The sequence below is a fragment of the Struthio camelus genome, chromosome 3 (genome assembly GCF_040807025.1).
Source record: "Struthio camelus isolate bStrCam1 chromosome 3, bStrCam1.hap1, whole genome shotgun sequence".
NCBI classification, from domain to species: domain Eukaryota; kingdom Metazoa; phylum Chordata; class Aves; order Struthioniformes; family Struthionidae; genus Struthio; species Struthio camelus.
In genome coordinates, this window is record NC_090944.1 from 129,124,045 (window position 1) to 129,151,694 (window position 27,650).

Below are 27,650 nucleotides of genomic sequence, written 5' to 3' on the forward strand. Positions count from 1 at the left end.
GTCTTGCCTGCGCCTGCGTGGCTGGGCAACACTTTCTCTAGCTCTGCGAAGCCTGTGCAGCTGTGGTTCATGCAGCATGACGAGGAATTGCTAAATTTCAGTCACAAATCCCTTCCTCCTGCTTGTTAGGAGACAACTGTGATGGCAGAAGCCAGTTTTCAGGGCTCTTAGTTAAAAAAAATCCTGTTTCCGCAGCATTGTTTTGACAAAGCAGTCAGTGGGAGGGACGTGCGGTCCTGGCCTTCGTTTCACTGATTTTACCTCCTGGGTTTCTCTCACCTTGGCTGGCCAGGAGAGAGCACTAAGTAAGACTGCAGGGATCAGACCTAGATCGCGTATTACTGGTCAACCTTCAGCCTAAGAATGTCTCCTTACTCAAATACAGTTTCACTGAAGTCAAATATATAGTAGGGCTCTTTGAACTTTCTTCCCCCGTTTTCTATTCTGCCTGAATAGGTGAGTGTTAATTGAAGAGTATATTTGACATAACTCAAAGACTTTCCGGTAAATTATACTTCTCTTCAGGACTCTGACTGAATATATCTTGCTTCAGTATTTGTGTGTATGATGCCTATGCTATTTCTGAAGAGAAAAGGAACCCACAACTGATTTATCTTCCATTAAAGAAAACCTCATGAATGTAAAAAGTCATGTGACATTTGTAGCCCAGAAGTCTAGACATCTGACTGTTGCTCCTAAAGCAATTACTTGTTGTACATGCAGTGGGGATGGATTGTTAACCGGCTTAAATCAGTAGTTATACTGTCTTTGTGGAGCAACAGGAATTTATACTTGCCGCAAATCTGGTCCCACATGCAAGTAAACAGATTTGTGAATCACATTTTCTACCATTACAGAGGCATAAATGTTGCAGAGGAATTAATTTAATGGGGTCACTTTTGATTTGTTTTGGTATAGCTGACATTAAAATATGAATCATTGCTTGTAAGAAATTAGATGGCTATCAAAAGGTTAATTTAATGTCTATTTTCATAGATTTTTCCCTATTCTGACTTCGTATATTGTGCTAAAAGGTTTTAGGGAAGACATTCTGCTGGCATATACTGCCATGAAACAATGAAAAATCATGTCTCCCAAAGATCATTCCCTTTATCTCTCATTTAGAGAAGTGCTTCAAGGTCAGACTTTTAACATCTTTTGATTGTTTGTTGCCGTATTCTTTAGACATATTCCATCTCTATATATGTTTACTTATATATATATACATACACACACACACTGTATATATGGTATATAAGAAAAGGCGTTATCTTAATCTAGAGACAGAATGTACATAAGAGGTATGTTTCATTGAGATTTGCTGCCTTTTTTTTTTTCCGCCCCTAGGAAGCTCTGGTGATTATTAACTCCTTTTGCATGTTGATATCACTTGATGTCTGAGAATGTCACTTTAAATCACAAGTAGCATCCATATATCTGCTTCCAGATCTTATAGCAAACTGATGGCATATCTGAGGTTACTTGCAAAGCTATTTTTATATCTCTATCATTATACTTGTGAACTACTTATAGATTTAACAGCATAGGCACTTGAGAGACCATAAACTAGTCCTATTAGCTTTATGGTAGCATTGTGGCCCTCTGCAAGTATAAAATAACCCTGAAGCTACTGAGGTGACCCTGAAGCTACACCTGAGCTATCCCAGGTGTAGCACCAAGTGGGAGATCCTCAAGTGTTACTGCATCATCTGTAACAGCTTGGAAAATCCCCTCTGTGCAGCTGATCCACCGGGAGCGGCTAGGAGAAGGAAACTGTGGCAAGGGTATCCCTCAGCTGCTCCTGTGGTCTCTTGAGCTGACACAGCTGCAAAAGGCTCTTAGCACAGTGTTGGATGCAGGACCAACACAGAGCAGCTGTAGTATTAGTCCACCTTTACGTCCCTGTCCACAACTCATAAGAATTGTTCCTTGATTCGTGTCCAGGATCTGGGGCCTGTGCTTCTCAAATGTCAGTTAAATGCCTTTAGAGAAGGGAACTTGTTCCTCTGCCTGGAGTATTGTGCAACAAAGCAACCTCCACCAAGGACAATTTTAATTTAAAAAGGGATGTTTAAGAGGATATTATAATCATAATTGCATACAAGAGGGCTGCGTTTGAAGGAGAGTCAGCAGCTTAACTGCTGCCAGTGATACTCAGTGATCCCATTTTCCACAAAGGAAAATTAGATTGGAACGAGGTACTTTTCTAGAATGGCCTTTCCAAAATCCTGAGTCTTGACCTAGCTCTTCTCTGAAAGGCATTGCTAAGCATGCATATGAATGGAAGAAAGCTGATGGGGCGCGCTTGTGAAACCATGTCTAACTGGGCTAAAAATAACAATGGGCCATGCACGACCTGCTTTTGTGGGGGATTTGTTTGTCTTTTCTTCTGCAGTACAGTTTCAACATAATCAATGCCATTTTCTCTGTAAAATTTGGAATAGTCAATACCTATCATTATTTTCACTAATTAGCAAACCATTTCTGACTCTGATCAGCTCTTTCAATCTCAGTAGACTTTACTTACTGACGGTGAAAAAACAAACTTGCACTGACTGTGGGATGCTGCTATATTCTAGCAAGCTGGACTTCCTTATAGTGGCTGCTTGCTGGGGTGAGCCCAAGGTGCAGAGAGTTATAGGAATTACAGTGCAGAGGTGATGGAGACTGTAACAACTGTTGCCAAAGCCCATTTGCTTGATGTCGACACTATCTACTTGTCTGGAGTTGTGAAGGAGCTCAATAGACCTTGAGGATTTATGGCAATGGGTGGAACAGAGTCAGCTCAGGTCTGAAGCCCTGCCCACTTCTGGGAATCATTACAGCACCTTGTCAAAAGTAAAATTTGAGGCAGTTCTCCATCTGACAACTGGTATTTCCCCTGACTCCATCTATGGAGAACAAGACCTGTGGCTAGGTGTTGTTGGGATGCCTCTAGTAACTAAGCCTCTGGCATCTGACTGCCAATGTATTTTCATGGTAGGTACTGAATAGGAGGCAAGCTGAGGAAGGTCTCACCCACATGGGGACGTTGTTTCGCTCTATAGTGGAAAGAAATTCTTATTATCTTTGTAGTTGCTGAAGTCATTTTTCCAGCGCCATAGAAGCAGGTCAGCCATACCTCTTGTTACGCTGTGGCAAAAACTGTAGAGACATCAGCTAGCATGGGCACTGAAACATGGGGCCTTATTCCCTTTGCATGTGGAGTCACCCAGCTATTCCAAAAGTTTTATCTCCATACTTCAACTTAATCTGGAGCACGGATCTGCAGTGAATCCAAGGCACTGGTGGAGGTACTTGTTCCTGAACCTTAGTTTCTCAACTATTTGTCCTAGCTCATTGGATATGAAAGCTAGAGGAAGGAATTTTTAATCATAAAATCATATTTTGGCAATCTGTTCAGACTGTGTTATGTTGACTCACTTCACTAAGGAGTTGATAGACTGCTTGTGGGTGTATTGTTTGTGGGTCTACCTGTCCAGATGGGACAGATACTAGTTTGTTAAGTTTGCATTAAGCAGCTCAGTATATTAAGCTACCCTCTGTGTTTGTTAACATTGCTGGTTGTGCATTTGCAACTGCTGTGGTGCAGGGAGAAAATTTCCATTCCCTTGGCGTTTTTGCTGTGGCTTGTCAAAGACAGTTGAAGATATTCCTCTGTCTTGTCTTGGATGAAAAATTGCTGTGCTGTTATTACTGTTAGTGGAAACATTCCCCCCGCCCCACACACACGTTTTGAATACAAGAAGAATGAAATTCCTTTGCAATATACTGCACAAAGACATCATCACTCAGGCATCCTCAAAGGTCCAAATAGCTCTGCCTGCCAATACTCCCCAAGTGTTGGGAGATCCTAAGAAGGACAGAGATTTGCTCCCTTTGGAGGAAGAGAGCTCTGGGACTACAGCTCTGGGACCCCCCTGCCATGTGTGAAAGCCACATTTACCTTCATATCCTCACTTTGTACTATCAGCTTCATTTTTTGCAGTCTGCTGTTAACCAACACAGTATTGGCGCATCCAAATGTTAACATTTTCTTAAGCTAGCATGTTTCGAAGATATATTTAATGAAGCACAGCAACTGCCATTGCACAATAATTGTTTGCAGCATCATATTTTTAGTATAAAATGTAAAGACTGTTTAAAATGTAAATATATATATATTTATACACACACACATATATACACACACACACTTAAATAATTAAACAAGCAAAAGAGTTTATCCTAAGGCCAGATTTAAAAAAATGTAAGCATTATGGATGCAGATAGGCTCTGAGAAAGGCTTTCTCACTGATGAAAAATCTCAACAAGGAGAGCTTAACCTGTTAGCCCCTTCCTGTGGACTGCCCAGGAGGACAGCGTTGAAATGGTTTGGGTGAGAATACCTGGCCCAAAAAGTTACAAGTAGCTTTTGGCATTGCAGAGGGGCTACTCCAAAAGCCCACTCAGATTCATACAAATATTCCCAGTGACTTCAAACAGTACTGGAGGAGGTCTCTAATTTTCACGGCAGTCCCATTCTCTGTGAAAAAGGAGTAGTGAGAGCTCTTGTGAAGTTCTATATTTCTGCAGGGCTCTAATATACCCCGGGCCTGCTGGGCAGCCAGATATACTGAACTCTTCTGGGCAACAGGAACTAGCCAAACTGGCTAGCCTGTATAAATACCTAGTATTGTAAAATTGCGCTGGCTTCTTTCCTTTTATGATCCTGAAGACTTTTGCTTATTAATGTCAGAAAATGAGTTCTGCTCTGTGCTATTTAGATTGAGGTTGGCTCAAAGAAATTTTGCTCATAAAGTACGTGCAACTTCAAAGCAAACAAATGGTCTAAAAAAACGTAGAGCTTTGAGCAACTGCGAAGATTAGATATTCTGCTTGCCACCCACTGGAAAGATCAATGTCATGGTCTTTGTCTATATAACACCTAATAATCATAAGTGACGTGTGCAGTCAGCTGAAAAGAGATCACATAGCAGTGTTAGCAAATGATTTCCTTAATCTGATAATCTGCTGAGACATCCACGAGTTGCACACATTGCATTAATGACAGAGGTTTCAAAGTCATCATTAGTGTATTGTGCCCAGTAATAGCATAAGTCCTTCACCCTTTTTTATTAAAAAAAAAAATTTAGAAAAGGCATTATTAGAGCTACAGATGGCTAAAATGGACAAAACATAATTAAACATTTAACGTAGTGCAGTGATTACAATATTCCAAGGGTTGGTAGCATTATTAGGCTGTTTTACTTGAGAAACCCATAAACTATGATTACAAGCCTAGTTCGCTGAACCACTTAAGGCATGACCATAACCAATATAAGGAGGCTTTTAAGCTGTCTGCTTTTTTCCTGTAAGTATTGACTACCTGTATCTCTGATCATATAATGTACATTTCAGGTTTCACTGCTAATAAGAGTTTAATACTGAGTTTCCTGGACTCCAGAGAGTTCAGTGGGTCCAGCCTCAGCTCCTTCGCTCACACAGACACTCCTTCCTAGCATGACTAGTGATTTCAGAGTCAGTGTGATAACCTGTGTGTACAGGAGTTTTAGCAATAGTATAATGCTGAAGTTTAAAAAAAAAAAAAGAGTTAAAAACAAAATAAAAGCCCTAAAAATCTGTGAAAAATAAGAGTTAAAAAAACCTAAAGAAACATACTTTCCCAAGACTTAACGTAAGTGAAGTTTTAGGCACCACTGAGGTCTGTGCTGATCTGCCTGTGAACTGCATTGCTAGGCCCATCTGGATATTTATAGGATTTCTCTGAAAATATTTGTGATTTACTTTAAAAGTATAAGTCACTTCTGAAGCAAAAAACATTATTTAGACAGGTGCTGTGTCTGTTTGAACACAACTGTTCCTTGATTTCCTATTTTCAGTGGTAGTCCTTTTACCACCCTTATTCAGGAAGTAAAAGGATTTCAAAGGCACCAAAATATTCTCTTTAATATTTTCCTTGTCTAGACAAATTCGTGTGACAGAATTTGGTTAGGTTAAATTCTTTTATTTATGAGAAAAAAAAAAAAAAGCAGTGGCATATCTATGTAGAGGCAAACAGGAGAAAACATTCTCTCTTTAGGTCCTGCTATTACTTTTAATTTGTGTTAGTGTCAGAGAAGCAGGGAAATTACACATTATGTAGTCTATTACCTAACAACGCAATGCTTTTACCTACAGTCGTTATCTGGGCTTGCTGAGTAATATAGCACTAACCCTCTAAAAAACATTTCCTAATACTGTTTTGTATTGTGCCACATACTAAGTAATAACAAGGGCTTATTGGAGGCTGGTTTGATTCAGAGCAGTAGAAATTTATACTGTATTGATTAACTTCTCTTTGGAGACACCGTTTTGTTGTTCCTATGGGTTTGCCCTGAATGGAGACTTAATAGTTTTTTGAGGGGGAAAAAAAAATCCTATCTACTACTTTTTAATATTATGAATGGTAAAAGTGTAATTTCCTGGGATTGTATTGAATAGATCTAGCTCTGTCTTTGTCAATGTCATCCGGACTGGGACTTCTCTAAGTTTAAAAGCTCATATATGGTCAATTATAATGAGCCAATAGTGTTATAGCTTCTGATATTAAGCTCCTGTTATCTTCACTGACAGGGAACAAAAAGCAACTGAACGTTACACAAGCTATACCTGTTTTATCCTTTCTTTGGATGCATTTATTGCATGTATTTCACTCGTAGCTAAGACAAGTGAGAAAATTACATAGCACCTGTGTAAATAATGCTGGACTTTACATTTATGAAGGCAAGCCTTCCCATCATGTTGCTGGATCCTGACTCAGAGCTCACTGAAAAAATGATGATTTTGATGAGTTCAGCCTGCAGCTCCCTTTGACATTAATGGGAAACAGATCAAAAAACAGTACAGGCTCTTTTGCAGTTATTGTATGTTCCTCTAGCAAACAACACAGCTAAAGGCAGAGATTCTTGGATTCTCATGCACAACTGCACAGACATATTTTGTGGCCCTTATTTTTGTAATTGCACACAGTTAACACGGTACTTTGTGAATGGTTACACTTCCTTACTGAAGCAATCTGAACTTACCTCCTTGCTCATCCAACATAACCAAAGTCCTGATACCAGCATCTTTACTCTACATCCCGATAGTGGTAGCAAGGTTAGGAGAGAGAAGGGGAGAAAAAGAAAGAGAGAGGGGGAGAGAGAAAGAGAGATCAGTGAGGGAACACTCAGTCCTAGGTATGGGACATAGGAAGACAAAAGAAAAACAGTGAAAGGAATGGTAAGGTCATAAGGGGCTGCTGATATAATCTGAAGCCCTTATGTGAGAGAACACTGTAAAGGAAACTGGGTGTTCTCTGCTGTACTATCGGCCCTTTGGGATTCACTGGGATACTGAACTACTGCAGAAAAGAGAAAGTCCTAGACCTTGAGATTAAATAATCATTTTATGCAAGAGTCATTTCTAAAAAGAGGATTCATCTCTGGGTTCGTCTCCATGTTCCCTGAAGCAGGAGGAGGGAAGAACAGAATGGTCACGTTGCAAATGTATGTTGATCCCACAGGAGAAATTCCCAGAAAAAATAGATGACACAAATATGTTTGGTAAGGAGGCCTAGTGATTTGTACATAGCCCTTGTAACACTGAAGTTAGAAAGCTTCCCTCCTTAGGCTTCCACCTTAAAGCAGGCTTATATTTTGTAGGCTTAAGGTGTATTTTTTGGCTCAAAGATCTAATAGGTAAGGGCTTGAGCCAAGTTTTAATTCAGCCAGTGGACCCTTTTAATATCAATGGAATTTGGATACATTTTGAAGGCAAGATTTTCAGAACATTTACATACTGATCCTACCCCTGCTCCCATTGAGGTTCCTGGGAATCTTATCATCATCTTTGCTGGGAGCAGAGTTTGAGCAAAGCTGAGCATTTTTAGCGCTCCCATCTATCTAAACCACCAGCAGGGCACCTTTCACAAATACAGTCTTTATATGCACTGTCATCACTGTGGGATATGATCGGGTGTCTCAGGTTCCTGGATGCTGTGATACTAAGCTATATCACAGATCACATTAGCTCCCTTTTAATTACTAAGCAAAAACTAGCTCCATTCTTAGAGCAGTGATAATGTCTGTGAATAATTAATGGCCTGAAAGTTCTTCTGACTGTTGCATTTCAATAACAGATGAAGTAAGTCCTCTGTGGCCTGACACCTTGCCAGTGGGGTTACCTGGACAAGTGCAGCAGTAATTCAGCTGCTTCCATGAACATAACACCACCAAGACCCCTGTGAATTAGATAAGGATCATGGTCTCCATTTCGCAGAGGCCAAGGGAGATGAAATTGCTTGCCTACAGTTGTGCAGAAGCTTGAGGAACAGAAATGTGGAGTCCTGACCATCCCTCTTGTGTTGCAAGCCATCCTGTCTCCTTGAGGCAAGTTAAGGACTTAGTATTATCCCTCCTTCCAATTGCCCTCTTTACTGCCACCATTGTTTATCTGGGAGCAGTGACGTTTCTCAGGCTGTCAGCTGCCTGCTTCATGCTCCCTTGGCCCTCCAAGGCACGCTGGCTGCATGCTCTGCATGTTGGCTCAGCTACGTGCTTGACTTTCTACTGCACTCAAGGACTGGCTGGCTGGTGCAGCTGGTGTTTCTCTGCTTTGCTTCAAGAGGATACTGCTCAGTTCAAGAGAGGTGCAAGATGCTTCTTGCTGCACACTCATCCACCTCTCACTACACTCCCATTCTTGTCTTTAATGTCTATATCACTGTAGAAACTGGAGAAAACATCAGATGTGTGCAGCCTGGTTGGCTCCCCTCTGTTTTACCTGCCATGAATTTCCAGGTGGAGAGAAAAAGCCACCTGCCTCCTGCCCATAGTCACCTTGGTTCTATTGTTTATTGGGTCAGTTGTTCTACTAGGTAATTGTTTCTTCCCTCTTTCCCTTCACTTGAAACTCGGCCAGCTTTTTGGCGTCCTTTAGAAACTTAAGATTCAAGGGTCATGAGATTTGCCTGTTCAGAGTAACAAAGCAGCCGTTAATGATCTTTCATTTTCTGTGGGGCAGGTGTCAGATCTTCTAAGTACCTAATGTGCAGCAGCTTGCTACCCGGCTCTCTCTATGCTCTTGCCCCATGGTATCAGGGGTGTCTTACCCTGAACAATTGATATGTGTTTAAAAAAATACACATCATGCAAATGCAAGGAGGCTGCTTAAATCTTGAGTCGTCTTGAATTTGGGTAAATATGGTGCAGTCTGACATGGGGCCCTTTCAGATACTGGACTTGGAAAACCTGCTAGTAATAGTTTGGTAGTTGCTGGCTTTCAGTGAATCAGATGTAGCCAGGCTAAGAAATGTTAACTGTCCAACCCTATTTTCCAATGATTTTTCAAAGATTTGACCAAACTGCCTTTATTCAGTGATCTGAATGAGAGCTTTGCTGAGAGAAGGACTCAGCAATTAGTCCTTCCACAAGGAAGGACTTAACAAAAACCTTACTGTTTGTGCTTCATAAAAAAACCTTGCACAGAGCAGAAGAGGTACAATTTTCTTCTATTTACCTGACCATCAATGGCATTTCATTTTATCAGGCAATACTGTATCCCTTAAGAAGCTGTTCTGCAGCTCATCCTTCCACAGCATTAATACTAATGTGAAAATATTAAAGGACTGTGCATTGAATATACTTCTCTGCATCTGAAGTTTAATCCAAAACATATTGAAACGAAAAAAAAAGATGCTCACTGTCAAAGATGAGAGGTGAATCAGGCATCAAGTGACAATCCCCTCCTGTTCCAAGATTCTATTAAGCTCTAATTGTCAGGTTTTTCACAAAAAAAAAAAAAAAAAAACTGTGTAGAGCCAATTAAAAACAAATATTACCAATCACATTTGTGCATTTTGAACAGATCTAGACTTCCCTAAATATTCAGTATCTCCACTGTGACCAATCTTAGATAGCTCAGAAACCAATATACTTATAAATACAGAACTTTTCAGAAAATATGCTCATCATGCAGGCATCTGAGCAGGAGAGAAACACTCTGAATATGTGACCCTCAGTAACAGCAGACTAAAGCATCACTGGAAAGCTCAAACCCTCTTCATCTAAAGGAATACAGAGTAAGAAAAGGTGCCACACCAGTGCATTTTGGGCTAATGGGAGAGATTTTCCAACACAGAAAATGTTGGCATTTTCTGCACTGAAACTATCATGGAAACTCCCTTTGGTCTCAATAGGAGCAGGTGTCAGCTAACACGCTTGAACTGGTTGCTTAGAGAGCATGTAACAGGAGGTGACGAAATCTGTGTTTGCAAAGTGCCAGCCCAGAAGAATATGTTTTACAACAACTGATCATAAAACCTTGATAATGGGCTTCTAGAAGAGCTGCTGTCATGGCAGTGGGAGGTTCCTACTCCACCTACACTGCTCATTAACATCAACAAGATCCTATGTGGGAAGCCATAAATCGGTAGAACTGCAGCGAGGTCCATGTTATGAAAATCTGTGTTAATGGTAAACCTTCCCAAGGAATAGGGCCTTCATTTCTTCCTATGCAATGGTGGAATTTGTTAAGACCCTCCAATCCTCCATTTAGTTTGCTGCAAGAAAAGGATTCTCAAAACCCACAATTCTTATGGTGGTTCAGGCCAGAGCAGGATGAAAAATACACCTCTGATAGGACACTACAGAGTTCATGGAGCGCATCCCATTTTAATCCAGCTTTCAAATCTGTGAATGTCACGCGTTCTCTTTTCAAGTTTACTTATGCCTCTTTGTCTTCCTATTGTATTTGAGAAGAGAATATGGACTGCCAGATTTTGCCATGGAACAGCAATCATTTTTTTATTACACTTCTGTCCTTTAGAAGAAAATGGCATAGAACGTATTGCTTTTATTAAGGCATTAAACTGACAGCTCTGGAGTTCCTCTGTTTATCTGTAAAGCAGGTATATCACCGAAAGTAAGATATATAATCTTTACCACATAGCTGTTGAACATACTGAGCCTCAAGTCTAGAAACGGTAGGTCAGTCCTTGTGTTCTTTCAATCTTTGATTTCCATGGAGACTGTCATGTGTTGCCAACTGTTTTTCTGCAAAGTGGAAGAACTGACATATTTTGTGTACAAGACGAAAGGCTGCTCAGGTGTTGGTGGCCAAAATCCCTCTCTTGTGGTGGTCCCACACAAGACACCTTCTAGGGAAGGAAGTGGGAGAGTTTTGAGTGATAATCCTGTGGCATCAGGTGCTTTGCTGCTCCTGGGACCCCACTGAGTGGGAGGCTATCACTGACTTTTAAAAATTGTTCACATTAGTGGAAATAACACAATGCATATTGACTCCGCAGAGATTATGAAACACACTAAGTACATGTCCTTCTACCTTGAAATAACACTAAGCTCTAGTGTTTTGAATAAAGGCAAAGCAACAAAGAGTACTAGTTTGTGCTTATCTTTAACTGTGTGAATGCCGTTGCCAACAGTGAGATTCACCGTACGCTTTTGTGAAGCACATGCCTAAGTTCTTTGCTGGACTGCAGACTAAGCAATGGGGTCCTTGATTAGAAAGCCAGAGTCTGTGATTTAAAAACTCTAGGCTTAATTCAACTCTTAGGTACATCATTCGAAGTCTGTCAGTGCTTCAGTGAAGCCCACTTAACAGCATGATTTGGACCCCTGTTAGAGGCTATAATATTCATTAACTTCAATCTTCTGTAACAGCTTTTTAAAACTTTTTATTATTAGGGTCTCACCCAGAGCCCGTTAAAGTTGGTGACAAGACTTTCACTGAAATTTGCTAGCACTTCGGAGGGGAGATGCATTGCTATATCATTTCTTGTTGTTACTATTATATCACTTAATCACTTAGTAAATGAGGAAGGGAATTGGAATGACTTCTGAAAAGGCTCATCAGTCATTCCAGGAACACAGTATGTTGTCTCCTACCCATGCTAGCTACAAAAGGCAGCTACTCTAGCTTTGTTTAAGCTCTGGATGTAATCTGCGTATTAGTATGAAGGAATGATATTTCAACTAGAGAATCCAAATTATAGAAATCACTCTGTGTGCATTTCAGGAAGTACCCTGATAAACAACTGTACGCTCTCAGTTATGTGAAAAACACATAAACTTCTACTTCAGTGAGGAATTTTGCTTCAATCAATATAGATTATAGAGGTTTTTTTTGAATAAATTAATACAGACACTAATATACCAGGACAGGCTGACATTGCTAGCAGTTCACAGAGACACTAAAGAGAAGTGTCAGCTCCCTGAAGACAAAAGTGTGGTCAGAAAAACATTTTTTAGTCATTCCTTCTAGTGCATCTCCTCAGCTCTTGTTCCAAGCTCACTGCCACTCTGTTAAGACTGTAATGTCTGTTTATGCCTGATTAAGGAGTCATGTTGGTTCTTTTCACCCTGTGAAAAGATCCTCAGCCGGTACAAATCAGTGTAGCTCTCCCTGAATCCTGTGGGCCTGGTTTCACCTAGCACAATACCCATGGCTCTAGTGCTGACCTGCTGATTTTCATGGACAAAGGAGGTTAATCCTGTGCAGCAAAAGCTGACAGCAGAAAATGAATCACCTTTGTCTGTGTCAGATAAATATTTCTGTGGAAATACACAGATTAAAATATTTCCCTGAGAAGAACCGTTCCAGTAGCTACTGATATCAAAGGGATTTTTAAAATTAGCTTTGACAAGCTTTAGATCAGACTCTAAATTAATAGAATCTTATATTTCTTATTCTTTAGACTATCATTAAGGAGCATTTTGACTGCAATAATAATGTCAGGACAGCTTATTTCCCAATCATAAATGAAGGGATGATAACGTATATGGAAGTCAGTAAAGTGGCATATTATATGTTCATTGTCATGCGTCAGGGTCAGCATCACGAGGTTATCAAATTAAATATGCATAGCTTACCATTTCATCTTCGAAATAACCCCCCAGCATATAAGAAGACAAAATAATCCTGTTTGGATTCGGATGTTGCTAAGTGCTATCTTCCTGGGATTTCTGCAGTTCTTGTTGATTTTTTTTCTCCTGCTGCATCATAGCTAGAAATCATCTTTTTTTGCCCCTACAGTGTTTGATTTTTTTAAGCTATCCTGGTTCCACTGGAAGATGATAGTAGAGTCCTTGCTTCTCTCCTACTGTGTTATTCTATATTTGATAGAGTTGGCTCAGAGGTAAAAAGTTTGAACAGGAAAAAAAGAAGGCCAGCTTTAAGCTGTGTTATTTAATTTCACTTCTTCTGCCTCGTTTCATTTTTGTTTGATGTTTTGGCTGGAACATTGCACAGCAGTGCCATAAATACACGTATTTATAGCACTGTGTAACTGAGTGGCTCGAATAAGCATTGGTTAATGTAGATGTAATTATATATTATATGGGTATGGTCAGCATCACAGACCAAACTGATTTTTGTAATCTACCTTCCCAGTACGTAGCTGCCTTGGGGCAAAGCAGTGGCTATTTTACAATGGCCACTCACCGTTCCTTCTTTGCTTCCCCTGTTGTGCTAGAACAGAAACAATTAACTCCTTGCAAAGCTGAGTAATAAAAATACGAAGCAGTAACAGATTTGGTCCTTCAGCAAGGAGAACAGCTCAGTTTTCCTTGCTGATGTTCCTTGGGACTAGCACCAGGCCTTAGTCCATTATGTCCAAACTTAGTCTAGTCTTCTTGGACAAGGAGGGCAAGGTTCCTCGCTGGACTTTGGTTTTGTCCCCCACACCATGACCTGCAGTTCAGCATATAAGGATGGCTTGTAGTGCTGTAAGGCTTCAGGGAGTGGACTGCAGTCCTCTGTCTCTAGAGTGCTGTTGAGGATTAGATCATACTTGGGGGCCAAGTCAGTTTGTTCTGTATTTTCCTAATGCCAAACAGAGTGGAGCTGACCGTGACGGGAGTTCCTACATATGTATATAGTGATAATGTTTAAAGCTGGAGGTTTCGTTTTCCTGAGTAAAGCATAACAGCTTTACTCTATCAACAGAATATTATAAAATATGTTATTTCCCTGAGCAACGTATTTTTCTGTCTCTACTCACTAGACAGGTTCTGCTAAGCAAGTTGAGTCTAATTGGATTTTTTTCTATTAAATCAGAGCAGAGAAGTTTGATTTCAAAGACACTTTTTGGCATAAAATCTTTCACTCCTTAAATACTGCACTCTTTTAAAAGTACCTAGGAAACGGGTTCAGAGTAAGCAACCATCTGTTTAGACCACAGAAAGAATTTGAAAGGCCTTTTGTAGTCACCTTAGTGAAAATTATATTCAGCTCCTTGTAAAATAATTCCCTTGCCTACTCAGTGTTGGTTTAAAAATTTCTGTATTTGAATAGGAAGATGTTGTAGAACCGGAAAAAAAAGTCAGGTCTGGAGAGATGCTGAGTTCTTCCAAGAAGCACTGGAGTCCTACATAAATTCACTGGTAGATTCAGCGATCCCAATTCTTCTCCCACTTTTTCAATTGCTATGATTTAATACTGAAATTTCAGTGGCATTCACAATATGCTAGTTCAATATGTTAGGAAAATTCAAGCAGTGCCTAGGTCACACAAATATGGCTCAGGAGAGATAGGTCTGATATTTACTGATGGTTTTGCCCTGGGCACATCACTTCCCTTTCCTGTGCCTCTCTTTCTTCCCACTCATCATCTGCCATGTCTATTTAAATCACAGGCATTTTGGGGCAGCAGGCTCTCCTGTTTTATATTTATGGAGATACCCATGTGAGACAATCTTATATATAGTTGATTTGATTTAATCAGGAACTGCATCCAGCATCGAGGTGAAATAACGTGATGGTTAGAAATGGCATGTCCAGGTAGTTAAGAGAAAAAAGACAGGTCGCTTACAAGACAGGAACATGCTCCCGCTGGGAGTGACCCAAGCCATAAGAGAGCCAAATCTGAAGTGTGCATGGAGGAGAACTGATGCTGACTATTCTCAATGATCCATCTGTCTATATATCTGTACACGGGAATTTAATTTTGTCTCCACTGAACACCATTGATGTCTGGAGTCATGATTGATTTCAAGGCCACGAAGCCTAAGGCTGGTCTTGTGTTTGTTTGTGAACGTGGGACCTGATGTCATCTTCTGCCCATTGTCTTTGCTTGAGACTCCCACAGTTGTCAGTACGCTGGGACTGTCAGTGCTGAAGGCCCTGATTAAAAATGTCACTTGCTCCAGGACCAATTCTAGCATGGTGTCTGAAAATAATACATCCTGTCAGGCAAGTTTCTTGCCACCTGATGGCTGATCACTCTAAACTGTACTGAGTTTGGGAGTGTTAGACTTTTAAACCCCTTCATTACAAAGACTGCGAAATGAGGCTTGACTGAATGGCTTTTTCCCTGCTGGAAGTGTTCCCTCCAGGTGGGTATAAAATGCATTAGCCACGAGGGCTGTGCCTGAATCCCCTTTCCTAGCACTGCAGAAAAACAGAGAACTTCATTCTCCAGAGCTGTCAATCTATGGCATTTAATGAGCCTCAAAATCCTAATAAATGTTTCTGAGACACACAAAGAATTGGCCCTTAAATGCTGTGGTGATTGATGCTCTATAAATAGCTGCAAGTTTTTATGTAGAAGGAGGTATTTAGAGATGACAGGGCAAACAGACCAAGGGCCTTTCTCACTGCACCTACTTGCAGTATTATGGCAATGACGTCAGAGTCGTGCCAGCATGAGGCTCCAGGAACTCTGTAGCAAGCTCAGCCATTTGTTACTGACTTCAGGTCACCTTCAGAGGCTATTTTCTTGGTTTATCTCAAGTAGTCCATCTCAGCGGATACTCAGATACGGGTGAAACGTAGTGCCTCAGCAACCTTTCTGCAGTTTGACACTTGAAAACTGAGGTACAGCGTTTCAAATGACCCTCCTGCCTGGGATAAGGAGAATGAGTGACCGAGCGGCACATAAAGCCGTGGCCGTGCCCTAGCAATGTGAATAAAACACAAAAACCTTCACTATGTCACACTCTCCAGTGCTTTTGCTTATAAGGAAAGAGCAAATAAAATGTAAGTAAGGCCTTACCTCTTCTACAAGCTGCAGCATCCGACGGGTGCTCTCAAGTGACTGAAAAATGGAGGAAAAGCAACTTAGATTTGGCAGACAGAGTTTCCATCACTAATGTGCAGGCTCATGCTGACAGTATTGTTTCCTATGCTCTTTGCCTTCCCTCAGAATCATGCCAACAGCAGGGTACTAGTTATCTCTTCATCTTCAGCTATCCGTTACAGTTGGCTAATGCAGTAGTTCCTACCATGTCTATGGGTAGCTGCAATTTCTAATGCTTGCACTGTCCTTACCTGCCTGGTCAGTGATAGTACTTGGAACAGCTGATGTTTCACTTTAAAAACAGAATCTGTGGTTTTCAGCTAAGACTTTTCAGATACATAATTGGTGACTTTTAATATTCCATTGATTTGGCAAATTGAAGGAATCCCCAGAAAAAAAATAAATTGCTCCTTTTTGCTCTGAGGTCAGTCAAGTCAAATTGATGCAGACCCTAATACCTAGACCAAACTCATGATCAATAATCTAGACTACTTAATCTAGGCTAAACATGGCATTAATTTTTGTCCCAATTTATCTCTTTTCCACAAGAGTCTTGTCCCAGAAATTCTGTGACAAGTGGAAGAATCCTGCTGTCAGTGAAAGCAGTGTAACTCTGGAGCAACACAGTATCTTTGGCAGTGTCTTTTGTCACTGGAAAGAGTGAGAGTCAAATGGGAGTCAGCTTTCACTGGTGTAAAGCTGAAGGAAAACAGAGTCAGCCCTGTAAATCTTTTGCCAGCTCTGCACCTATTTCTGGATGTGTCTCTCATACAACAAGAACCCCAATTTTCTTATTAGTTATTGGTCTCACTTCATCAGCAAGCTGGTCAGCACGCCGCTGCATTTCTTCCAACTCATTGCGCATGTCAGCGTCTTCTGCCATTTTAGCTGTGGGTGTGTTTGTAGAAGCTGCAGATCAAGGATTTGTGTTCAGCTGCCTGTGAGCCTGGAAGACAGCAAAATAAAAAAAGAAAAGAAACAGTGTGGTTAAACTCCCTATACTTAAAGCACTGAACTGTGCTTAAATATCAGTCCTCCAGAAATACTTTTATTACATTAGTGCCCAAACTCTTTCGTTCTGGATAGCAATTCTTATACAGAGGACTATAGGCCAACGGAGCATGCGGGATATTTCAAGGTAATGTTTTATTCCTGTACTATTAATCACTCCAGAGGAACAAGGATGTATCCTTGTCCTATTCATTAAGGAAAAATTAGTTCTTCCTTTTCTCTTAAGGGAAACATTTCAAATGCCATACATATTGAACCTGGAAATTCAGGAGATAGTGTTTGCTACCAGAAATGGGCTCGAGACCCATTCATTCCTCTCTAGAATTAAAGGCCGTAATATAAAGAAGTTAGTTAAAGGTCAAGTCTGTGCGCCTCACATCCTATATTTCAGCTGCATAGCTTGGAGGGCCGGATGCTCAGCTAATGTATCTCCAAGAAAAGTAAAGACAATGGAACTTTGCCGATTTTTATCAGCTAATGACTTGTCCAGGATACTCTAATGTAGACTAAATATTTACAGGTAAACTTGGGAGAATCCTTCATTTCAGGGGAATACACTGTATGACCTAACTGATACCTCACTTTTACCCTAGATGGGTCAGATTTTGATCTTCATTATCCATCTCAATACAGAATAATATCACTGAACTCATCCTAACCAGAGATCAGGATGCAGCCCGTTAATCCCCATTTACGTAGGTTTTCTTTTTTGTTATAAATTTGAGCTGGCTTTGATTACTGAGCATGACTTGATTAAGAAAGGCGGGTCCTCCTACCATCTGTCAGGTCTTTATAACAACAACACTGGCTTATTTCTCTGCTTGATTCAAGCATGGCACATTGCAAATTACTGCTCACTGAATGCTAGATTTGTTCATTGCAGGAGGAAGACCTAATCCCAGGTGCAAAGGAGATGGGGGACTGAGAATAAACAGCAGTAAAGCACATGCCATCATACTCAATTACAGAAGCAGGACAAAAGCAGCCCATTTCGGTAAAGCTGCTCTAGGAGAGTAAGATCCCAGGGGCTATTTTCTGCCCTGTCTTTGCAGTAGGCGCAGCCTTTATGAAGCAAGATAAGTCAGGGCAGAGTTTGCCTCTCAAATTTTAACAGTAACAACTCTCCTTAAATGGAGAGATGAACCCATTGCTTGTTTGACCACGCTCTCCGATGGGACAACAGCAGTGCAGGCTGAACAGGTACAGCTGGGGTGGCAGGGATATTTCCTGAATCATAGCCTGTTTGCTTTCAAATGTATAAGGAAAGCAGACAGCTCCTTGCTTTACCTCTACAGCTTCAGCAAAGAATTTGCTCTTTTTTTATCTAAGAGTATGTGACCTTCATGCTTTCACATTAGCGGTGCCCTCAGTTGTGGCTGCTTTTGCTCTTCAAGCTACAGCAGGAAGAAATCCATCTCAAAGAGTCAGCCCTGAAGCTACTGGCACGACATCCTATTTTCATCACTGAGAACATCACCACATTCCTATCTGAGGGAGGCTGGCATTTTGTGATAGGTTGCACGATATTTGGGAGCCCCAATATACGCAGGAGAAGTGGCTGGAACAAGCCCACTGGGTTCTGACAGCTGCATGGTCACAGCAGTGTGAAGGACCAAGCTTAAGCAACTCGTTGTAGCCCCAGCTGATGCAAATGCAGAGCTTAATTTCCCAGCTAATATTCAATGTGAAATCAGGCACTTTAAGGATGCTCACAAACAGCAGTAAATAAGCTTTACAAAAACCAGCACACTCTGAGGATTAGGAAGAAAAGATGAATCAGGAGTCAGTCTCCTCCTAGAGGGCACGTGAAAGTGTGGGGACATCTTGTGCTGCTCAAGCTCCCCCCAGCCTTCCCACGCGCTGCTGTGCTGGCTGTGCCTGGGCTGTGTGCGTTGCCTTTTGTGGCATATCATGCAGCTCCAGGAAGAGCCCACCCCTGAACAGCAAATGGAGAAGGAGAAAAGGGCAGGCTCCACTGGGATAAAAATAAGTTATTTCAGTGAAGAACTGCTCTCCAAATTCCTTTTCCTCTTGGCACAGGCAGGTGCTAGAGCCACTCAATCAATTCATAAACTTTTTTTTTATCCCAAATCAAGGCAAAAAACAGCATTTAAATATTTCTGGCAGAGCCTCTACAGTAGTGTACCAGGATTAAGTCTGTGGATCTAGATTTAGCGCTTCAAATATTCTCCTCTGCCTGCATCTCCCACTACGCTTGTGCCAGTAGCGTCAGTGAGCCTTAGCAAAAATAAGGGAAATTTAGACATGACTTTGGGGCTGATCCAATTAGTATACACATGTAGCTGTGAGAAAAATGAAACTAGTTCTGCATTATGCCTATCTGGTAGCATTTTACTAGCTGCAAAATGGGAGGCGATGTACCAGAGAGAGGATAGGATGCTAATATGGGATTGGGTTCAGTCTCTAACCGTATCCAATGTGAGCTCAGTGATTACAGAGGCATAAGCAAGTGAAGACGAGATGAGAGGGTCTAGTGACAATAACGAATAGCAGAGTCTGTCAGTCAGTCACCACAGATAATAAAAATTGCGCACACAAACCAGTTCTCAAGTAGGTTCCAGCCTTACTCTTGATCTTTTGCTTATTAATTTTTGATCATGAATCAGAAGTAGCCTTGGGTGGAACAAAAAAGCAGTGAAACTTTGTGATTTATCTCTAGAGTTATCCTTTTAGTTAGTTAGAACCATCAGTTGACCTCTTAGTGACAGATGCATCCTATTTTACATCAACCTTAAAAAATGTCAGAGGTTGTAACCAGAGAGACGTGATGTAGCAAGTGATTGAACTTGACAGGTTTATTGAGATTGTTTGGTATTTGTAAAGCACTTAGAATGGATTGAGAAATAGCAAAAACCGTTCTTCCAGACAAGTCGTTTTACATCAAGTTTTAGTCATAAACAGAAGTGCCCTGTAGCAGTGCTGATTCAACTTTACTTAATAGAAAACCATGTACAAAAATCAATAAAAGTTACTCATTTGCATGCAGTGTGGTAAACTGCATATCTTTTGCAAGTGTCTGGTTATGGGTTTAAACTTTTGCAAATATTGCAGTTCAACGTGTGGAATAGGACAGACTGGAGCTAGGATTTTCCTAGAAAAGTTCTACATAGACTGAAATTGAACTGGCATTAGGTCCTTAGTTCTGTATAGTAGTAATATATTTAAAAAGCTACAACAACAAAATCTGTTATCAACAAAATCCCATAGCTCTAGAGAGCAAGTTTATTTGCTTCAAAGGGTATTATTTCTCTGCAATATGACTTAACACTTTTTTCTCTGTAAGGTACCTTAGGAAAAATGTGGGGTCTATATGTAGTCCTCTTGTTGTACTAAAACATGTTGAAACTGAATGATCACAGTGACGGCCAAGGAAAGGTAAACGTAGTGGGTTTGCTCTCAGTGAGTACTGGAAGGATTTTCAGAATCACAAAGCATTAGTCTTAACTTTGGGCCTATTGAAACCTGCTGTTTTAGAAAAATGGGAACAGACTGAAGATACTGGTGAGGACTTTGGGGAGTAAGTAAGTTCTTTGCAAAATTTATATTTTTGAAAATATCTGATATTTTACATTTTTCAAAGCTTGAATATTTTGCACTCATTTAAGCTAATTTGAACCAAGCATCAAAATCCCGTAATTGTCTTTGAAACCCCCAATATGATTGGACGTAATAACTCAAAAATATATTCTTTAGTTTCAACATAAACTGCATTTTCTTTTGGCTACAATCACTGCCGAGATGACAGATCAGACAGCCGAAGTTGTACTGTATTATTTTAAGCTCTTTGAATCTAAAACATTGATAAAAAACAAAAGTTCCTACAGAAGTTCCTAAAGGCACTTGCACACACTCATTTGATTTTGTTTACACTTGCAATAACTGTATATACGAATGCAAGGTTACAAATTCACGAGGGTCTTGTTTTTTTCATTTCAAAAAGAGGGAACTCTTTGGGTTCACATACAAACACATACTACGCTCTCTTAAAAGAAAACAAAAGTCCAAGCATTGTTAAAAAATAGTGTGCTTCATGGACCAAACTGTACTCTGTATCTTCTAGATAGCTCAGGTAACTTCAAGGACTTGGTGACTTGTATCAAATTCCCTGTGAGCTGGTCTTACACATTATACCAGTGCTGGTACAGAAGGACAGTAGGAGATTAAGGGTTAAAGAAAAATTCAAAGAGAAACTGGCTAATGGAAGTGCATTGCCTGTTACAGTTTGAATTCTGCATCTGCTATTGTAGTAGTGCTCAGATGCAATAAAGAATCTCATAGCAAGAACATTGTATATCTTTATGGAGCTATACTGAAGTCTTAGAGAACGCTGCGTATATCCCTGGAGAAAGAGAGATACAATAAGTGACCTTTGAAAGCAAATATTTGCTTGCAGTGATACAAACACTTCAGTGCAATAAATACAGGAAAATGAAAATGCTGCAATTTACTGTGGTGAAGGCAACCCTGCAATAACGTGTTCTTTTTTAAGCACTCTCACTGTTATTAAAGAACACATCTATTTTTCCCACAGATATTTGTTGCCAGAGGATGACTGCATTGGCATATTCTACTAAAAAAGTCAGAGTCTGCCAATACCACACTTTATGCTTCTCTCCTGTAGAACTGAGTGAGCCTTGCCACAGTGGTATAGCATTATTAGAGCTGCAGAAAACCCAAAGGGAGACTTTGGTCGTTAGGCCTCTCAGGAAGGATGGAGAGTCATTTAAAGTTAGATGCTTGAGTTGCAGCGGTTTCCCTTTTAATCTGCTCTGGTAGAAGGAGAAACACATGCTGATGAAGGAGAAGAAGATGGGAAAAAGTTCAACCGCAGCTCACAGGGGCTGTTCTCTCCCGCACTGGTGCTGCAATGCAGCCTGTATGCCATGCAAGGCAGGTTCAGTCATGGGATGGGGCCAGGCACTAGCTACTTCTGAGGCTTTGTAGGATCCTCCTCGCAAGCTGTATATCCTTTTCAGCGCCACGCCTCCCCAGCAGCTATCGCTGTCTAACTAGGAGCTACCTCGAGGTCAACTGCCCGACAAGGTGGCAGTGCTGTTCACCACCTTTACCAGCCTTCCTTAGGCAGGATCTTTGCAACTAGGTGATAAGAAATGAATTGGCATTAACCACAGAGCTCAGTCTAGTCCAGAGACGGCCTGTTAACGCCAGCCAGGGCATGAAATGACTTCAAAAGTGAGAATCTGTTGAGGAAGGACTCTTAGCTATGAGTATATGCCCATGTTGCGACACCAGCAGGTTCCCTCTGAAACTGTGTGTTGAGGATGTAGTGTCTGAAGGAAGATCCCAGCAGAAAAGAAAGGCAGGCTTGTATGTGCTGCCTACAGTCAGTGTGACAAACAACAGCTGGTGAGAAATTGTTAAAAGGAGTTGGGAACGTAGCTTTTATATGTTCCGGGCTCTCAGAAGTGTCCCTCACAAGTTCTAATTCTTATGGGTTTCAACTTCTGTTGTTTCCATTTCACAGTTAGCTTACTAGAATTAATACTGTCGGTAATGGAAACATTTCCTGCTTTTGCTCTTTTTGTATTTTAATTGATCTAAAACACTTGAAGAACAAATCAGCTAATTTTGTAATGAAAAATCCTATTTAAAGATTTTATGCTATTGTATAAAACTTAAAAATAAAAAATTGCTTAAATTTGTCATTTAGATTTAAATTTTAAATAGCTCTGAAATAAAATCTTGAGGAAAGTATGCTTTTTCTATGATTTCTGCAGCTCAGCCTATCACCTGGATCTGGGTTAAGTTGCCCAAAAGGTTTTTAGCAACATTCCTATCTATCACTTCCAAAGAAATAGCCTTTGTTGTGTTTGTGTTGCTGATTAAGTCAAAATACAACATCTGTGTTTTTAGGGGGTATGTTGATGTTAACCTGTGACACAGACACCTCGCCTCTCTGCTGTTGCTCTCCCATAGTGGGTTGCTTGCAAGCCTTTGGGCACAGCTTCACAGCCCAGACTAACGGAGTATAGTGAAAGCTGATTTCACTCTGTTCTTTACTTGTTTTTCAGTAAAGAATAATGCCTCCAGGTGAAGGCTTGACAGGGAGTGGCTTTGGAAAAGACAGGCAGTGAGATCTTGTAGATCTGATACTCAGGAAATGCAGGCAATTGCTGGTTCATCACAGTCTTCTTGCGTAGCCTTAGATAACTTACTTTACGCCTAGGGCTTGCTTCTATTGCCTGGAGATAGATCCCTAGAGCTATGTGAGCTGCTCTAGGTATTTGGTTTCCTGCTTCTGGTTATATCTGTCAGCCTCATGCAGATGTCTTGGATACCCTCTGATAGGACTACTTGTCTGGGTTTAACAACTGAATCTGTCTGCCATCTATAAAGTGAGGATACAATTCTTCTTTTCCTTCCTGTCTTGCCCTTTTTTTGGCTACTTGAATTGCAGACGCTTCAGGACACGGACTGACACTCTGTTTGGAGATGTATGTGATGCAGGACAATAGGGACTTCTGGATAAATACTAGTGAGAGTGAGGTCGTGTTCTCAGATTGTATCTTTATGGTCAGAGCCCATATCTAGCTGGAAAGAGAAGTCTCCAGTCAAGAGCCAAAATGAAGACATTGAAGAATAATTAGACAAAATTATAACTCCTGACCTTTTGCTGATTATATTGGAAAAAATAGTTGGAAAGCGATTTACCTGTGGGCTTCTATTGCTATAATAACATAAAGCTCAGTAAAACGATTTCTTAGTGTGGATGCAGTTATGCAATATAAATGTACTTCTAGTGGAATTACGTTTTCCTGGAAATGTGGGCACCTCTATCACTGGAAAACCCCTGATCATTAGCAGATAAATAATTATGATTGTGCATATACACAGTTGCAGTGCAGCAGGCAAGTCATGTTGACATAACTGCACTGTGCCTCCGGCTTCTGCAAATAGGAAAGTTGTGAGCAATATATCCCACGCTTCTGCCCCGGTGCTGCAGCAAGAGGGGAATGGCAGGGTAAAAAAGTTATCTTTGAAACCTCAGAGAAAGAGGTCCTAAAAGAAATGCCTGGAGCCTCCTCATCAAATACAAAGCAAGTGATTGTTGTCCTGTCAGCTGACAGACAACACTTCTGTTTCATAAGGCTTCAACATGTGCACATCTCTTTATCAGGCTCCTATACAGGAAAAAAAATGCTCAGAGCAGCCATTTTGTAATAATTTCACTTCAGAGAAATAGTAACTTGACTTTCTATCCATTTTACTGCTAATAAAACCACTTTAGAAAATAAACCTTTCCATATTATCTCTTTGCAGTCATTTCTACAGCTATGTACCCACACATTTTTTTTTTCCTGGCAGCAAAAGAAAAATACTGCAGGTGAAAAATGTTTGTCTGGGAGCAACCAACCAGAGTGGTAGAGGATAAAGAAAGAAACCCACATACCGGAAATGGGGCACCTTCTCTGGAGGGGGCTGCAGGCAGCACAGAGGACACTGAACAGAGGCCTGGACTACACAGGTGAGTCTAATTCCCTGCTATCACAGGGAATACAGCTTCATTTGCAATTTAGCAAGGAATGTCCTATGATTCCCTTTATTTTAAATAGGGGTTTATTATGTTCTCCCTATTTCTTTTAGGAGGCTATTCCAGACCCTCACTTCCCCAGTGTCTAGAAAACATTTCACTTCCAGCTCCAATTAATTCACAGCCAGCTAATGCTAGCTTATTCTTGTGCCTGTGTAGCCCTATGGCTTAAATAGTTCCTCTCCTTCCCTAGCCTCTCTTTCTCTGTGATGGGTATATAAACAGCAATCATAAGCTTTCTCAGTGTTTCTTACGACATGAATGATTACAGTCTGTTAGTCCTTTCTTGGTAGATGGATTGTTTGTTCCTCTGGTCGTCCTAGCAGTTGTTGGTTATGCTGGTTCCAGTCTGAACTGGTCTTCGTTGGAGATGGGTAGCCAGCATTTCACAGTGTATTTTAAATGAAGGTACAGGCTTTGCTCGAAGGCCTTAGTATTTCCCTATCCATAGGGATACCTTCTCCAAAATACCCTACAACCTCGCTTGTCATTTGCATAGCTAGAGCTTGTTGGTGGCTCAGTAAAAGAAATCAAGGTATTAATAGAGAGGATTAAAGAAAATGTCTTGACTTATGGCAAAGTTATTTGCATTCTGTGGCCAGAATCCGGAAGAAAAATAAAAGAAATCTCCTCAACTAGAGGATGAGATTTTCAGTTGTGCCATGGTTTTTAGTGTAATTCACCTTAAACTCACTCAGGTGCTTCTCAAAATACTCACTCACCATCAGTGCAGCAACGACAAACAGCAAGTCTTACTTCTCTTTGGTGGTATTCTGCCCTGTGTTTCTTTACACTGCTCCTTAAGCTGTTAAATCTGATTAATGGACAGATTTAGAAGCTAAGGTGAAAGTCAAGCCCCACTTCAAGCTGGAGGAAGTTTCGCCGCTGCCATTAGTACGGTCAGGTTTGCAAGCGGGGCTATCGGGTGGCAACATGCTGTTAGATCCTGCCGGTGTGCGGATGGTGAACAGTGGAGCGTGTGTGTGTGTGTGCGTGTGCGCGCGCGCGTGTGTGTGTGTGTATGTAAACATATAACAGGAGTGTCTTGGAGTCTTACATACTTCTGTGCCAGATTTTCCTGGGGCTCTACCTGCCCCCTTGTGTTTCTCTTCTATATATCTAACAGAATTATTGAGGGATTCAAGGAAGAGTGATAATTAGGAAAACTCGGTGGCAGATTTTCCTGCGGAGCATAAAAGGGAGTTCCCACCAGGCTGTACAAGGTCTGCTGCATTTGCTGTCCCTGAGTTTGGGGAAAGAAAGAGGCTATTTCCTCTTCACAGTCTTATCAGAGTACATAGAACTTCTGACCCCAACCATGATGGAGAGCATGGGATGGAGGCAATCAAGGAGCTCTGTCTCCTTCCAAGAGTCCCCACAACCGTGTCAGACTCTAAATAGACTCTGGCTCTGCCTCTTGACTCCATACACGCATCCAAGCCTCTTCCACGTCTGCTGGTCTACTTAATCATCACTTTTTCTAAGTGTCCCAAACCAAAACCTACACTGGGATGAAGGCTGGATTCAAACCTGTACAGTGACAGCGAAATCAATGGGGGCAAAGGTAGGTGCAGATTTACCAGGAAGCCGAGCTGGACCTGCATCCATCCACCCACAGCACCAGTGCCCCCAAAGATGTTCAGCCCTGGTCTGCACCAAAGCGTTAGTGCTCCTTTTTCTCTCCGTTAAAGCTCTTGCTCATGGACCATGACTGCTAAGCACTTAAGTGTTTGCAGATGATATGACACATCCTGTTCAGTGGGCTCAGGGAAGGGAGTAGGTCGTGGTCTGGGAGGTAGGTGGGCAGAGACCAACAGCCTATTCCCTCTCTTGTCTCCGACAGAGCCCGAGGGAATCTGATTCAACCCTGTAAAGTTACTCTGGAATATGCTAGATTAACTGTGTCTTTGCCTATTAACTACCCCCTAGAGCTTCAGTTGGTGTCTGTGAGTCAGGAGCACTTTAGCTCCATAAATGTAATGCAGTCTGAGAAAATTACAGTAGTGCAGCACCGTCTGCTCATTCCTTTGCTCACAGTCCTGCCAGTGGGCATGTCTTTCAGATCAATGCCCTAGCAACCCACCAGCTGATGTTGTTTTCTGTTCATGGGTGAAGGGTCTCTCTCTGTATCTTAATAAATTAAGAGGAGCAGGCCCAGTGGCAACTGGGAAAGAAAACTGAGCTTCTGCAAGAGAATATTAAATGAATGGTTGTTTGAAAGGCCTCATTCTTCATTGCCTCAACCCTTGCTTAGTCTCCTCTGCCTTTGCAAAGTCAATGCAGAATGCCACCGTGTTGGAAGAGTTACATGTAGCTACATTTTGTGCGGATTATATCAATGGCAGAAAATGCAAGACAGGAAAGATCATCTCAAATTTCTTACAGTAATCCAGGAAAGCAGATAGACAACTGGAGAAAGATTTCTTTAATCTAAATGGATGACAGAAGGGATACCCACTGGTATTTCAGGAAGAAAGGAGAATACATTTGCATTGCCTCTGTCACAAAATAGAGCTAATTTTTGCTGTATTTTGTGGTAGTGTGCAAGTCAAGTGGAAACTTTGTGGTAGTTTTATTTAATTAAAAAGTAATTTTTCAAATTACTCTTCCACATCTGCCAGTGAGAATAGAGAATAGAATGGAACAAAGAATAACTCAGTCATTAAAATGGTCACTAAGTTCTTCATTTTTAATACAAAAATTGATTTATTTGATGCTCAACCTTCTGGTAATACTAATGCTTTTAGGACTGGATGAGGCAAGTTGTAAGTGAAACTAGTGTTTTTACAAGCTTAATGTGGGATGGTTGATGATTTTGGTAGCGGGGAAAATATGGAAGGAAAAGTTGAGGAAAAAGAACAGTAGCTCAGTATTTCTGTAAAAAAGATTGGCACTGAAAATGTTAACATCAGCATCTATGTTGTCTTATCTTTCATTTCAAACTGATAGATGGGAATAAAGCTTCTACTTCATGATGTTTTTTACAGGCTGTCAGCAGACTCAGGAATAC

At 40.9% G+C, this 27,650-nt stretch overlaps 1 protein-coding gene across 2 annotated transcripts in view; it reads right to left on the minus strand.

The window, feature by feature from the left end:
- SNAP25 (synaptosome associated protein 25) overlaps positions 1-27,650 on the minus strand; it is a 69,446-nt gene that overhangs the window by 14,518 nt on the left and 27,278 nt on the right. For both annotated transcript variants that reach the window (XM_068940272.1, XM_068940273.1), the window contains exons 2-4: positions 16,868-17,002; positions 16,033-16,074; positions 7,068-7,116 (exon numbers count right to left, since the gene is read on the minus strand). In XM_068940272.1, coding sequence (XP_068796373.1) covers positions 7,068-7,116; positions 16,033-16,074; positions 16,868-16,939 — 163 coding nt within the window. In that variant the 5' untranslated portion in view covers positions 16,940-17,002. The remainder of the gene's footprint in view (positions 1-7,067; positions 7,117-16,032; positions 16,075-16,867; positions 17,003-27,650) is intronic.